Raw genomic sequence first — 15353 nt, 5'->3', positions numbered from 1 at the left:
GGCTGGAAATGGAACTCAGTGGTAGAGCACTTGCCTATCAGGTGTAAGGCCTTGGGTTTGGTCCCCAAACAAAGCCCTATGCATGTGTTTATTCATTGCATAAGAATTCTGATTACACTCTCAGAGGCATGAAAAACATGGTAAAACTGGTATTGCATAAAACCAAGCTTGTGCATTAGGCAAATACAACCCGGTAAAGTAGGTTGGGTCACTCAGTGCGAAGGAAGCTACGCGTCTAACGGCCTCCCGTTGAATATAAGAAATGGACATGGCGAAGGTCAACTCTATGGACTTTGGGGAATTTGTAGATGTGTTTGGAAATGTCATTGAGCGATGTCCTCTGATTGCAGCCGCTGTCTGGTCCCAGCGCCCATTCTCTGACCTAGAAGAGCTAGAAAAGCATTTCTTTGCTTTTATTGACGCTCTTCCACAGTCAGGTAAGGCTTCTGGGAGGAGATGCCCTGGAAAGGCAAAAGCTTTCTAATGCTCTTATTGGAATGTTTTCAAATAGCTTAATCTTGTTGCTTATACTCATCAGGTTTCTGTAGCTATTTCAGTGGAACGTTCAGCAGATACCTTGAGATTCAGTAAACCAGGATCAAGTACATATGAGGTCTTAGACCTATGGAGAATGGAAAGAATCTGAGTGGGCCAGTCTATGGCTCACACCTATAATCCTAGCTACTCTGAAGGCTGGGATCTGAAGATCATGATTCAAAGCCAGCCCAGGCAGGAAAGTCTGTGAGATTGTTATCACCAATGAACCACCAAAATGCTGGAAGTGGAGCTGCGGCTTAAGTGGTAAAGCACCAGCCTTGAGTGAACAAGCGCAGGGATAGCACCCAGGCCCTGAATTCAAGCCCAGTACAGTACAAAATATAAGCGTAATAATAATAATAACAATAAATTAAGAGCTGGTGTGAGCTGTGCTAAAGTCCCTGGTAAATATTAGACCTGCAAGGTCACAGGGCAAGAGAGCTCTGTGTGAGCCAATGACTGACCAAAGGTCAGGCTGAGACCCACCCATTCTGACTCTTCAACAATGTCCTGCATGCAAAAGAGGAGACAACATGATATTGGGAGGTCTTAGGAGCCCAAAGGAAAGAGCAAGTGACTACCATTCTTATCCGAAAAAGCCACTTTGGACTACCAAGGGAAATGAATTCATTCAGATCAGTGACTCCCTGAGGGAGTGAAGGAGAGAGAGAGGAGAAACTGGGGAAACCCCTCTGGAGAAAATAAAACACACTGTTGATTTCTTCTGAGGAGAGAGAAGATGGTGCACTCCTGGCTGGGAGGTGAGGAGAAGAGAAGGTGGTGATTTAGGAAGATTTAGTGGCTGATAGTGGCTGAGAAACTCAGCTCCACCAAGATCTAGAGGCTCCTGGGCATGATGGTACATGCTTGTAATCCCAGCATACCAGAAGTGGAGACAGGAAGATTGGAGGATTGCAGGTTCAGGGTCAGCCTGGGCTACATAGATCCCCTTGAGAGAAAAAGAGGACAGAGAGACAGAGAGATAGAGACAGAAGAAGGGAAGGAATCTGGGTACTGGTGGCTCAGGCCTGTAATCCTAGCTACTCATGAGGCTGAGATCTGAGGACTGTGATTCAAAGCCAGCCCAGGCAGGAAAATCTGTGAGACTCTTATCTCTAATTAACCATCAGAAAACCAGAAGTGGAGCTGTGGCTCAAAGTGGTAGATCCTTGAGCAAAAAGAGCTCATGGACACTGTCCAGGTCCTGAGTTCAAGTCCAATGACTGACAAAAAAAGAAAAAAAAAAGGAGGGGGAGGGAAGGAGAGAGGCCAGAGGCCAGGGATTAGCAGTGTGTCTCTCACAGGTTGTCCTATACCCCATGGAGGGCCTACCATACCATCAAGGGACAAAGACAAGGGGCAAGGGCCACCTCACACAGTAGCTGCCCTCCACAAGACATCTGGGTGGGGCAGGCAGGGGCCTGTGGCTCTCTTGTCCCATCAAAGAACAGAGAAATGGAGGACTCACATCAGCACGGGCTGTGGTGCCTCTGATGGCCGCCTGTCACCACGTGAAGGTCTCAGAAATGAAGGAGTCACTTTCATTAAGTTTAGGCACCTCTAAGGGGTGATGGGCTAAAGTCCATGGGACAGAAACATAAGGTGCACATCCATCCTTACCCAAGCTGGCACAGGGGCATTCTGCTTTTTCACTCACTGCTGGCACTCTCCCACTTCAGCCACTCCTCCATTTCTGGGTTTTTGCTCACTAATTGGAGATAAGATTCTCTGGGGTTTGTCTGTCCCAGTTAGCTTTGAACTGCAATCCTCAGATCTCAGCTTCCTGAGTAGCTAGGATTACAGGTGTGAGCCACTGGTGTTTGGCTTCTACTAAGCTGTCTGACAGGAGCAAGGTAAAAGGGAGATGACAGACTTAGATCCTTAGACCCAAGATTTACAGCCCTACAGGCTGAGTGAGGTCACCCCAGATTTGCAGCCCAAAACCTGTGGGGTGAGCAGATGTCTGTGGGTTATGGGAATCCAAGCTTCTGATGTCTGACAGGAAAGCGAGGGAGGATAAATGAGATTCTCCTAAACCATGGCAGAAACCATCTTTAAAATGCTTGCCTGGTATTTCTCCTATCAGGATAAACAAACAAGCAACTCACCCCAATAATCCCAGCTACTCAGGAGGCTGAGATCTGAGGATTGCAGTTCAAAGACAGCCTAGTTAGGAAAGCGAGACTCTTATCTCCAATTAAAAAGAAAGGTGGGAGTGGAGGTAGAATGTGGTAGAATGCCAGCATTGAGCAAAAGAGCACAAGGCCCTGAGTTAAAGTCCCAGTGTGGGTAATACATAAATATCACTAGCATTAATAGAACTTTTCCTTCCACTGTGTTCCACGCATTTCACAGTGGGGAACTTGTTTCAGCCTTTTAGTAGCCCTTGAACATAAACAGCATTGTTATTATTCCCCCCACTTTACAGAAGTGAAAACTGAGGCACAGAGAAATTCAGTAACTTAAGGAAAGCCACGTGGCTAGAAAGTGACTGCACTAGATTGCTAGTAACTGATAGTCAACCTCAATGGTGGTGTTTTTGTTTTTGTTTCGTTGGGGCAGTACTAAAGTCTGGACTCAGTCTCAGGCTTGATAAGCAAGTGCTTTATTGCCCGGAGCCATGCCTCCAGAGCTACCCACTGGCTTTTGAAGAATTTTTCAGAGAATCCAAAACAAAAGTTTAGAATAGTTTCTAGGGGATTCATTCATTCAGTCTCTAAGTTAACATTAATGCTTGATATTATCCAAGTCCTTATACTTCATTGTTCAAAGAGTCTACTGTATGATGTGGTCACATTAGTTAATAATAATCTGTTGTTTGCTTGAAAATTTCTCAGAGCATAGGCTTTATTTATGCTATTGAAAATTCAGAGCATCGTGCATGTGATCAAGAGCTCTACTGCTAGCCTTCTTTTCCAGCTTTGAATACAGATGCTATATGTTCATATGATCAAAAAGCAGGTATGGGCCAGGTGCCAGTGGCTCACAGCTATAATCCTAGCTACTCAGGAGGCTGAAATTTGAGGATCAAGGTTTGAAGCCAGCCTGGGAAGGAAAGTTTGTTAGACTCTTATCTCCAATTAACCACCAAAAAAAAAGCCTGAAAAGGAGTTTTGGCTCAAGTGGTAGAGTACTATTTTTGAGTTAAAATAAAAGGCTCAGGGACAGTGCCCAGACCCAGAGTTCGAGCCCTAGGACACACAAAGATGTAGGTGTGGGAGTGAAGGGGTATGCTACATCACTTGATGTCATCACTTCCCATTCTACACATAGCGAAGAGACTGAGTTATACATTCTACACTCATGTGAATTCTATCAACAAGAGCGGACAAAATGGAATGGAATGCATAGACTATCTTTTGTCTTTGCAAGACAAGGAGCAAAATAGGTGTGACACAGTCTCTGAGCCCTCAAACTAAAGGTGACCTTGGAAGGTGCATAGGATTTGCTGAGTGAAGGATTTGCTCCATGACCTAAGGGAACCTTCCACCTAGGCTGCACATAGCGGTGTACATCTGTAATTCCAGCTATTCCCAAGGTAGAGGTGGGTTCTGGGCCATCGCCAGTGAAAAGTTAGCAAGACTCCTATTTCATTAAACAAACCAGGTCTGAAGGCTACTGGACAGTGGTCTGAGGATGGCCCGGGAAGAAATGGAAGACTACCTAAAAATAAAGCAAAACAAAACAAAACCTAAATAAAGGGGGGTGGATAAAGGTGTTACTCAGTAGTAGAGAATTTGCAGAGAAAACTTGAGTCCATAAATTTCATAGATGTTTAGTACTATTTTTTAAAACAGAAAAAGAAAGCTAGGTGCCAGTGGCTCACAAGAGTAATCCTAGCTACTCAGGAGGCTGAGAACTGAGGATCGTGATTCAAAGCCAACTCTGGCAGGAAAGTCCATGAATGAGACTCTTGTCTCCCATAAACTACTGAGAAAAAGCTGCAAGTGGCACTGTGGCTCAAATGGTAGAGTGTGAGCCTTGAGCAAAAGATTCTCAGGGACAATGTCCAGGCCCTGAGTTCAAGCCCCAGGACCATCACAAAAATAAGAAAGAAAGAAAGAAAGAAAGAAAGAAAGAAAGAAAGAAAGAAAGAAAGAAAGAAAGAAAGAAAGAAAGAAAGAAAAACAGAAAACTGAAATTTCTGTTTCTAGAATGGTATTTGAGACAATGTTGGGTATGCCATGGTGACAACTGGCCAGTAGATGGCAGTACAGGATTACTATTTAGCTCCAGCTCTAAGGGCAAAAGATCTCTAGCTCAATTAGTTCCCACTAACTAAAGGTGAAGCCATGAAACACACACACACACACACACACACTTCAAACAACTTCAAGGCTGATTTGTGTTAGGTTCTAACTCCAGCACAACACCTTCCTGCCTCTGTCTTTGTCTCTCTCTACTACTCTCTCTTTCTGTTTCTCTCCCACCTCCCCTCCCTAGTGCTAGGGATCAAACTGAGGGCTTTGCCTGTGTTAGGCAAGCAAGTGCTCTGTCACCCCTTGTGGCATTTCAGAATTACAGTAATGTCATTACTTAAAATTAATCAGAAAAGCCGGTGTCGGTGGCTCACGCCTGTAAGCCTAGCTGAGATCTGAGGATCGCAGTTCAAAGCTAGTCCTGGCAGGAAAGGCCATGAGACTCTTATCTCCAATAAACCACCAGAAAACTGGAAGTCTGTAGCTCAAGTGGTAGAGTGCTAACCTTGAGCTGAAGAGCTGAGGGACAGTGCCCAAGGCCCAGAGTTCAAGCCCCATGAGTGGCCAAAAGAAAGTAAGGCTCCAGAGGCTGAGATCTGAGGGCTGTCATTAAAAACCAGCCCAGGAAGGAAAGTCTGTGAGACATTTTTTTCTTTTCTTTTATTCTGGTGGGTCATTGGGCTTGAACTCAGTATCTGGGTACTTTTCTGCTCCAAGCTAGAGCTCTACCACTTTGAGCCACAACTCCAATTTTGGTTTTCTGGTGGTTAATTGGAGACCAGGGTCTCATGAACTTTCCTGCCTGGGCTGGCTTCCAGTCAGGATCCTAGATCTCAGCCTCCTGAGTAGCTAGGATTACAAGTGTGCACAACCAGCAGTTTGTATATGACACTCTTATCTCCAATTAACCACCTAAAAATGGGAAGGAAGTAAAGCTGTGACTCAAAGTGCCAGAGAGTGCTAGCCGAGAGCAGAAAAGCTCAAGGACAGCACCTAGACTCTGAATTCAAGTTCTATTACTGACAACAACAGCAACAACAACAACAACAACAACAAACCTCCAACTTATTAGAGAGCATATTTGATAAATTAATGAGGAAATTAGATGCAAGTACTTTTCTTAGACTATAGGGGGCTGGGAAGGTGGCTCAGTGGTAGAGTGCTTGCCTTGCATGCATGAGGCCCTGGATTCAATTCCTCAGCACCACATAAGCCGAAAAAGCTGGCGCTGTGGCTCAAGTGGTAGAGCGCTAGCCTTGAGCTGAAATGCTGAGGGACAGCACCCAGACCAAGTTCAAGTCCCATGACCAGCAAAAAAAAATACAGACTATAGGATGTTTAAATCATACTATTAAAATGTTAAAGCTGTAATCCTAGCTACTCAGGAGGCTGAGATCTGAGGATCACAGTTCAAAGGCAGCCCAGGCAGGCAAATCCGTGAGACTCTTATCTCCAATAAAACCACTAGAAAACTGGAAGTGGCTCTATGGCTAAGCGGTAGAGCGCTAGCTTTGAGCTGAAGAGCTGAGGGACAGCGCCCAAGCCCAGAGTTCAAGCCCCATGACTGACAAAAAAAAAGAATATGGACTGGATGTCACTCTATGGCAGACTGTATGCCTAGCATGTGTGAGGTGCTGGGACCCATCCCTGGCACTAAATAAATAAACAAATGTATGTTTATTCAACTGAAAAAAGATAACATTTTCTCAAGACTGGTATGTAGTTTGGTAAATACTTGTTTGTTTGTTTTTCCAATGCTGGGGATTGGATTCAGAGCCTCAAACTTGGTCTGCCAGCTCTCTACCAGATACATTAAAGCATCTACTACCTATGTCCAGGCATTGTTCTGTCAACAAAACAAGTCTCTACTGTCCACGATCTTCCATTCTAGCAAAGACAGGTAGGATTAACATGTCAATATGACTATTTCAGGTTCTAGAAAAGGTTAAAAGATGATGTATGTTTTGCAGGAAAATTGTGATAAAGGATTGATTTTCTTTGTGTGTGTGTGTGTGTGTGTGTGTGTGTGTGTGAACACACACGCATGCACACCAGTTCTGGGGCTTGAACTCAGGGTCTGGGCACTGTTCCTGAGCTTTTGTGTTTAAGGCTAGCACTCTACCACTTGAGCCACAGCTCCACTTCTGGGTTTTTGAGTGATTAATTGGAGATAATTAACTTTACTGTTTGAGCTAGCTTCAAACCTAGACCCTCAGATCTGTCTCCTGAGTAGGTAGGATTACAGGTAAGAGCCATTCATGCCTAGCTAAGAAGGTCTTTCTTAAGGAGTAGAATTTAAAATTAGAACTGAAGAATACAGCTAAGATTAAGGAAGAGGTCACTGTAGGAAAAGGAACTTGAGATGAAGTATGGCTTCAATAGAGCAAAGCCCTGACTTCAAATCCCAGTACCATAAAAATGAAAGAAAAGAGCTGAGCACTGGTGGCACACACCTATAATCTTAGCTACCCAGGAGGCTGAGATCTGAGGATCCAGGTTTGAAGCTAGCTCAAGCAGGAACGTCCATGAGAATCTTATCTCTAACCAGAACACAGGTGGAAGTAGAGATGTACCTCAAGTGTTAGAGCACCAGCTTTGAGCAAAAAAGCTAAAGCTGAGTGCCAGGCTCTGAGTTCAAGCCTCAGTAGTGGCATGAAAGGAAGAAAGAAAGAAGAAAGGAAGAGAGGAAGGAAGGAAAGAAGGAAGGAGAGAGGAGGGAGATCCTGAGCTAGGCATGGATTAGACAGTTTGGAGGCACAGGAAGTGCAAGGTGGTTGGAGAAACGTGTGGGAGATGGTGGAAGAAGCAGACAAGAGGTAGATCATGAACTTCATAGAAGTAACAGAGTTTGAGAGCTGGGGCTGGGGTTCAGTGGTAAGACTGCCTAGCATGTCCAAGGCCCTGAGTTCCATCCCCAGCAATACACACACACACACACACACACACACACACACACACACACAAGTTCTATTCTTTTCTATTGCAATGTGATACCCTTGGATTTACTTTTTAGAAAAGACATGAAGAGCCAGTCCAGGGCTGTCATTGTTGAGACACTGACAGAGACAAAGCTGCTTGGACTAGGATGAGCTCTGCAGAGAAATCACTGAATTCCTGGAATAGATGTTAAAGACAACAGTTTGGGTGGGAGGAAGGATGTATTTAGTGGTGGTGGGTCAAAATAAAGAAATGAAGAATTACTCTTAAGCTTTTATTCTGAACAAGTGAGTGGGAGATGGTGTCCTTTCTCAGAGGTGAAGAGGACTTAGAATTGAGAAGTTGGAATGGAAAAGAAAGCTTGAAGTCAGAGCTGCCTTATAATTATCCAAATGAAAGTGTCTGATGCCCTGGGGATCGTAACAGTGGAAAGCAAGCTAAGGGCTAAATAGATCTGGGTGTCATGTCCAGTTGAGGCATTTAAAACCATACAACTGCCACGGTGGCTCACACCCCTAAGCCCAGCTACTCAGGTGATGGAAACCCAGAAGATCACAGTTTGGGGCCAGCCAGAGGGAAGACATTAGTTAGTCTCCTTTTCAATCAATAATCTGAGTTTGAGGCAGTCCCAGAAAACCTGTGAGATCCTAGCTGAGAAATCACTAAAACAAAAAAAGGGTTGGGACCTGGCTCAAGTGATAGAGTGCTTACCTAGAAAGTAAAAGGCCCTGAGTTCAAATCCCGTTACCATCAAAGCAACTAAGTAAACAAAAGCCTATAAACAGGATGAGGACTCTTACTGAATCTGTGTGAGTGGAAACGCGAAGAGCTGTGAGTACTGCATGTTGAGCAATTAATTAATTGGGTGTATATGCAGATATTGGAGCCTGAACTCAGGGCCTGATGTTCTTGCTTGGCTTTTTCTTTCAAAGCAAGGTGCCCTACAACTTAAGCCATACCTCCCTTTCTGACTTTTGGCTGGTTAATTGGAGATGAGGGTCTCTCAGATCTGTTTGCCTTGGCTGGCTTCAAACCAGGATCCTCCAGTATCCTCCTGAGTGGCTAGGATTACAGGCATGAGCCGCCATCTCAGGCTCATTTCAATATTACTGGCAGAGCAAGCTAAAAGTAGGCAAGCAACATCTCCAAAAACAGAGCCAAGAAGGTCAACCACATGGCATGTTCCCTAGAGGTTAGAAAGGAAGAGAATGAAACAGGCATAGTGGCACATGCCTATAGCAAGACTGTGTCTCAAAATATCCACACAGGAAGAAGATGAGGATGATAGAGAAATGGTCTTTGTGTTCAGCCACAATGTCTGCCATTTAGACCTTGGGTAGTGCAGCTGGGTTGTGGGTGGGGCTGGAAGCTGGGTACAGAGCCCACTGGGAGGCGACGAGGAAGACAAGCTCAGGTCTGTGGACAGTTCCACTGAAGAGAGGTGGAGCAGAGAAATAAGGAAAGGCTCCAGGACAAGCAAAACTCCTGGGAGGTCTTTAATGTTGCTTATGGGCTGATGATTGTAAGGCGTTTATGGCTGAGGATGGAGGCCATGAAGGAAAGGGTATCTGAAATGGCAGAAGCAAAGTCTCTGAGAAGGGAAGAGGAACTGACTTCCAGCACGTGATGCAAAGACTGATGCTACCTAAAAGCAGATCAGTGATGGTGTCACTTAAAGGAGATTCACAAGTGAGTACAGACGCAGGCAAGCCCCGTTACAGGGCTCTATTGGTCAGTGGCTACTATTCCTTGCCTTTTCTATCCTAAGGGAACCTGAGGCAGGGTCCTTCATGTGCAGATTCCAGTCCCATGTTTCCAGCAAAGAACGTATTTCCATAATGACATCGCTAGATGTGACAGAGGAAATCCGGTGGTGGTGGCTCACACCTGTTATCCAAGCTACCCAGGAGGCTAAGATCTGAAGGTCATGGCTCGAAGCCATCAAATCTTTTTTTTTTTTTTTTGTCAGTCATGGGCTTGAACTCAGGTTCTGTCCCTGAGCTCTTTTTGCTCAAGGCTTAACACTTTACCACTTTGAGCCACAGCTCCACTTCCAGTTTCCTGGTACTTAATTGGAGATAGGAGTCTTGAGGGCTTTCCTGCCTAGGCTGGTTTTGAACCATGATCCTCAGATCTCAGCCTCCTGAGCAGCTAGGATTACAGGCGTGAGCCACCCCACTGCCCATAAGACTCTTAACTCCAATTAACCACCAAAAAAATCTGAAGTGGAGGTGTGGCTCCAGTGGTGGAGTACTAGTCGAGCAAAACAGTAAAAGGACAATGCCTGAGTATTGGCACACACACACACACACACACACACACACACACACAATTTCAGGGAAGACTGAAGAAGAGTCTCAGAGCAGGGACATGCTCTAAGTACTGTGGGAGAACTTGGGTATTGAGGTGAGGTGGAGAGCCCTCAGGATACAGGAAGATGGTCCACAAGCTCCAGCCTGGAGGGAGGGTGGGGGGATTATGGCGTCAGCTTAGTGGACCTGGGGGATATGCTGGTGTGAGATGGTGGGATCCTTGCTATGGGCTGGCACTACAGCACCATCCCCTGTGGTGAAGCCAGTGTCGTCTTGGGCGGGTGGGGGGTGGGGAGTTTCTGGTTCTATTTCATCTGGGTAGGAAGCTATTATCATCTACCACACCTTCGGCTTGTTCTGTGGTGTTGAAAAGTGTGTGTGTGTGTGTGTATAAATTTCAGATCCTCTTGTTTGGTCTATTTTCTTCTGCCCTTTGCTCTGCCCCTTTCGTGTCTTCCTTTCTCTTCTCCCTCCTTTCAAGAGTGGAAAACACATGTTCAGACCTAGACAAACATTAACCCAGGGCGGGTGATGCTTTAAGAGGGGAGATAAACCTTAGGGGGAGTCAGAAGTGCAGTACAAGGGCTAGAAGGGCAGGAGGCAGGCCTGGGGTGTGCACTGCGCCCCTGGGGGGAGGGGGGGAGGAACTGGCAGGGGTAGTTAGAGGTCACCCCCCACACACCCCAAATAACTCCCCAAATCTTGGGACTGGTCTAGAGAGAGCAATAAATAGGGGTTGGAGCCCCCTAACTGGGCAAGGAGGGACAGATTTGAAAGTGAGTGAAGAGGAATTTGGGGTGGTCTTTCCTAGCCGGGGCAGAAGTAGTCAGAACACATAGTTCCTTCTTCCAAGCCAGGCGCCTGCTTTAGTCCCTGGTTCATTTGGTGGACTTGCAGGAGATAGGGTGCTGAGCCTCGTGGCTTGGACAACCCTATGCCCACTTCCTGAGGTGGGAAATTTAGCACCCACATTTTACACCACCCCCAAGGAGGCTGGACACAGGGAGAGGGAATGAATTATTCCTGTCTGTTGAGGCTGGACGGTAGGACACCCAAGAGAAGGGTTCCCAAACAATGGTATTAGCCAACTGGGATTTGTGGTGACATGGGTTTTGGTTTGGTTTGTTTTTGTGCCCAGTACTGGGGCATGAATTGAGGGCCCAGGCACTGTCCCTTAGTTTTTTTCATTCTGGCTGGCACTCTACCACTTGAGCCACGGCTCTACTTCTGTCTTTTTGCTGGTCAATTGGGGTTAGGAGTCTCAAAGACTTTTTTTTTTTTTTTGCCTCGTTGTCTTTGAGCCACAATCTTTGGATTGTAGGCTCCTGAGTGGCTAGGATTCCAGATGTGAGCCAGGGCCCCTGGCTTGGGATTTGCTTTGAATACCTTTTAACCAGGGGAAGTCAGGTCACTTCTGTTTTGGAGTGGAGGGTCCCAGTGCAAGTCAGTGACTGGGTAGACCACCTAAGCTTCTCTGTGGCCTCCCTAAATCCTCCCCATGGAGATCTTACCCTCCTCTTCCCCAGCCCTCAGGACCTGTGAGGTCGAGGGCACAAGTCTTACACCCTTTTTTGATGGGGGTGGGGTGGGAGGGACCATAAGCTTTGAGAGAGAGAAGACTACACCATAATTGCAAGTTCTTTCTGTTCGATGGTCCCATGGAGTTAACATTTGTTAAAGGCTGCTTTCATTTGTTTCTCATTCCCAACAGAACTGCTCACGTATTCTTGTCTTCTTGAGTCAGAAAGAGGCAAGTCCTCCCTGTGGCCCCTCAGGTCAATTCCTGGGTTTATACACTAAGAACAACGAGTTATATCTATGGGCACTAGACACTACGCTCAAAACAAATGAAGGCCCTCGAATCCTCACAACTACGCAGCGAGTGAGGTGGTGTCCTCACGGTAAAGCTTACCCTAGTTAAGATCTTACCTCACCTGGAAAGTTCTAATTCCCTGGAGTGAAGTAAAGTGATTGAACGGGCTCAAAGAAATCCCCTGGATTAAGAATTTGAATCTCAGATGTCACACCAAAGCTTTCTGATTTTAAACCTAGGAGGAGCTTTCTTCCACGAAAACGGGCTCTTTGTGATCTATAGCCAGAGAAAAGGAACCACATATCACACACGCACACGCGCACGCACACACACACACACACACACACACACACACACGAGTCGACAGCGAGGTGTGTGGTGGATGGGCGTCCTTTTCCTAAAAAGGACGCCGCTTATATTCCAAAGGCCGTTCGATTCCGCTGGACTTGGGTTTCTTTTCACTTCATCTGTGAGACAGGTTGGATGCTGGATTCTAGGAACCCAGAACTCACACTTCGGGTCACAAAAATCTTGGGCATGTATCTGCCGAGTCCCCCACCCCAGAGGATCCCCTCCCCAACCCCACCCCCTCCCCAGCCACCCCACCCCTCCCAGTGCTTCTTTGGAGCAGAACGAAACCCATTCCTGGGCTTGGCAGGAAGTCTTCGGGCCTTCGCGTCCGGCCCCTTTCAACATCAAAGCCCCCTGAGAGCAAAGAGGACTTTGAAAAGATACGAAAAGCTCGGGCTCCCTTATCGCGCGTCCTCGCCGCTCTCCGAAGCAGGTCGTAAATTCCGAGCCTCTGCGGCCGGCCCCTTCTCCCCTCCACTCCTTTAGCCTCAAGGTCTCCAAGAACAAACCTGTCACTCCTGCCCCGCCCCTGCGTCCCGATCCCGGCCGAAAGTTAGCTGGGACAGCTGGGCGCGGGGTCCGGGAGGGCGCCACGGGGCACCTCTTCTTTGGAACCACCGCTGCTTGGTGGTGCTGGGTGTGGAGTGTAGGGGGGAGACACCAGCTTTTCTTTCTCAGACTCCTTCAGGGCTGGGCGGGGTTGCCCACCGGGGCCGGATCTGCACGCAGCATCCCCGCGGCTCTCCACCACGCTGCGCGGCGCGCTCTCCATCCCGCTCCAGCCTGGTTGTCTCTTGCTTCTCCACAGGCCAGGAGGGCATCCTGCGTTGCCACCCGGACCTGGCGGGTCGCGAGCAACAGCAGGGCACGCTCACAGCCGAGTCTCAACGAGAGCAGAGCAGCGCGGGCCTGACGAGCCTGGGCGCGGAAGATCGACAGAGGCTGGCCGAGCTCAACGCGCAGTACCGCGCGCGCTTCGGCTTCCCCTTCGTGCTGGCCGCGCGTCTCAGCGATCGCGCCGCCGTGCTGCGGGAGCTGGCGCGCCGGCTGCGCTGCCCGCCCGCGCACGAGCTGCGCACCGCCCTGGGCGAGGTGAAGAAGATCGGCCACCTGCGCCTCGCCGATCTGCTCCTCTCCGATCCCGCCAGGCTGTAGCCGGCGCCTGGGGTGGGGGAGACCCCGGTGCGTAGCGGTGGCGACCTGGCGCCGTGCGCCCTGCGCAGGAGGCTGACTTGGAACAGCATCTGCCGACTCTCACAAAGGAAGTGGCGAATTGAGGCAGCCACACACGAGTAATGAGTCCTTTTGTTCCCCCACCCACCCACCCACAAGCGCACGCGTTGGCAAAAATGTCTATATAGTGGAGGGCCCTTCCCTCGATTTATCCAGCTCACTGCTTCAATTATTCCGCACTTGCTTTGCGGCCGCAGGACAGCATGAGCCTTTTGTGGATCCCTTCCCCGCGCTCCCCCAGAGCCTACCCGGCTCTTATTCGCTCCCCTGCCCTATCCTGTCATGTCCGAGCAGCCAAACAAATCGAATGAAAAGGGAATATCTTCTTCCACAGCGGTTTGTCTGCTTGTTTGTTTTTCTTCTCCCACTTCATTTGTTGTCCCTTCTCATGTAAGTGGAAATGGCTTCCTCCTCCCCCCACCCCCTCCGGCACTTAGGATAGTCTCGGCTGGCAAAGCAGATCTCTGACTTTGGTCCAGAGCAGAGAGGAGCGGTAAAGCAGGCAGAGGCCCTGCCACTGGCCAGCGGTGGCCAGCGATGAGGAGGGGTGTCCCCCGCTCAGACGAAGGAGTAGATGCTACTTCCCAGTTACCTCCCCACCCCCAGCCTGAGAGAATTGGAAGGTCTGGGGCAGCGGGTGTCCAGTCTCTCGGGAAGCACGCTGGGGAGTGGATGAAACTTTTCTGGGAAAGCATCGGTTATCAAAATAATACTCCTTAGGCAGCGCTGGATGTTGTCCCAAAATGAAGACGGTAGCTGCCAGTTCTGACAGAAGGAAATCGGGGCCTATAGAAGTCCTCTCCTTTCAGTAGGCTGCCCGGGGAGCTGGGCCAAAGTGGAGTGGGGCCGCCCCCCACCCCACCCGCTGCAGCAAATAGCCGGGGCTGGTAAAGCAAGTCAGCTTGCAGGAGTAGCTTACCACTTTCCCATGTTCTCTGTCTCCTTCCCATTCTCTCAGCCTCCATCTCTGTCTGTCTCTCTCAGACACACAAAAGAGCCCCCCCCCCAATAAATACTACGCATGTTTCGGTTAGACAAACAACATCAACAAAAATCAAACCATCTGAGGTGGGAAGTCATGGCAGGGTTGGATCTGTTGAAGTCGAACACTCCGGTGAGTATTCCATCTTGCTCAGGTTAGTTACAAAAGCAAAACACAAAAGCCAAACAAAGCAAAACTTTTAGTTTTAGGGGGGGAAAAATCAAATCTTTCTTTTCCATAAAGAGCTTCTCCATGGCACTCTTGGTCCTGGAGATGATGGTCTATACATAGAAACAAATCCCTCCTGGGGCACCCAGAACTTTAGTAGAGGAATCTATAGCTCTCTTTCATCTCCCCCGGGGTCCTTGTAAGGGGGGGGGGAGCTGGTGACAGGGGAAAGGTGCCACGGTGGCTGTCTGCTCTCCCTCGCCGAGTCCTGGGCCTCTTCTGGGTGTAGACCTCCAGGTGCGCTAGCGACCTGTACTCTTGGCCCCGAAGGCAAAGGGGGCCGTGCCCTGGGCCTGGGGCTATGTGACCTCTCACTGATGTTAATTTGGAGGATTTCCAAACACACAGCAGAACCTGCTGTTCCCTGAAGATGGTTTAAAAAAAAAAAACACACCTAGAATCTAAATACTCCAAGCTGGGCCTCAGACTCTGAAGAACCTCGTATATTCAAAGGTACTTGACCCAGCCCTGAGGGGTGAATGCAATGCTTAGATAAATGGACTCTCAAATGCAGAGTCCACGCTCTTTATGTAAATTTGTTCAACCAAAGATGCGAAGAATCCACCGGGGCGAGATTCCCCGCGGTATTTTCAACCCCAGTGTAGATGGGATCTGGAGCTCAAAGGCACCGCACCGGCGGCGTCTCCAATTACACAATCCTGTAGCAAAGCTTCTCCGGGAAATGGTTTATTCCTGCGGGAAAGAGGAGGGAAGGGCAGCCTGCTAGATCTGTCCCTTTCTGGGGAGCTGTTGGGCCGGAG

At 48.3% G+C, this 15353-nt stretch overlaps 1 protein-coding gene across 1 annotated transcript; it reads left to right on the top strand.

Moving 5' to 3' along the window:
* Positions 1-262: 262 nt before the first annotated feature.
* On the top strand, positions 263-13304 carry Urad (ureidoimidazoline (2-oxo-4-hydroxy-4-carboxy-5-) decarboxylase). The gene is made up of 2 exons (XM_013027292.1): positions 263-437; positions 12958-13304. Exons 1-2 carry the CDS (start codon positions 263-265, stop codon positions 13302-13304), a joined length of 522 nt encoding a protein of 173 aa, XP_012882746.1.
* Positions 13305-15353: the final 2049 nt, after the last annotated feature.

The sequence above is a fragment of the Dipodomys ordii genome, unplaced genomic scaffold, assembly GCF_000151885.1.
Source record: "Dipodomys ordii isolate 6190 unplaced genomic scaffold, Dord_2.0 Scaffold102, whole genome shotgun sequence".
In the NCBI taxonomy this organism is placed as follows: Eukaryota; Metazoa; Chordata; class Mammalia; order Rodentia; family Heteromyidae; genus Dipodomys; species Dipodomys ordii.
The sequence above is the reverse complement of the archived record's forward strand: the minus strand, read 5'-3'. Positions and strand labels throughout refer to the sequence as shown.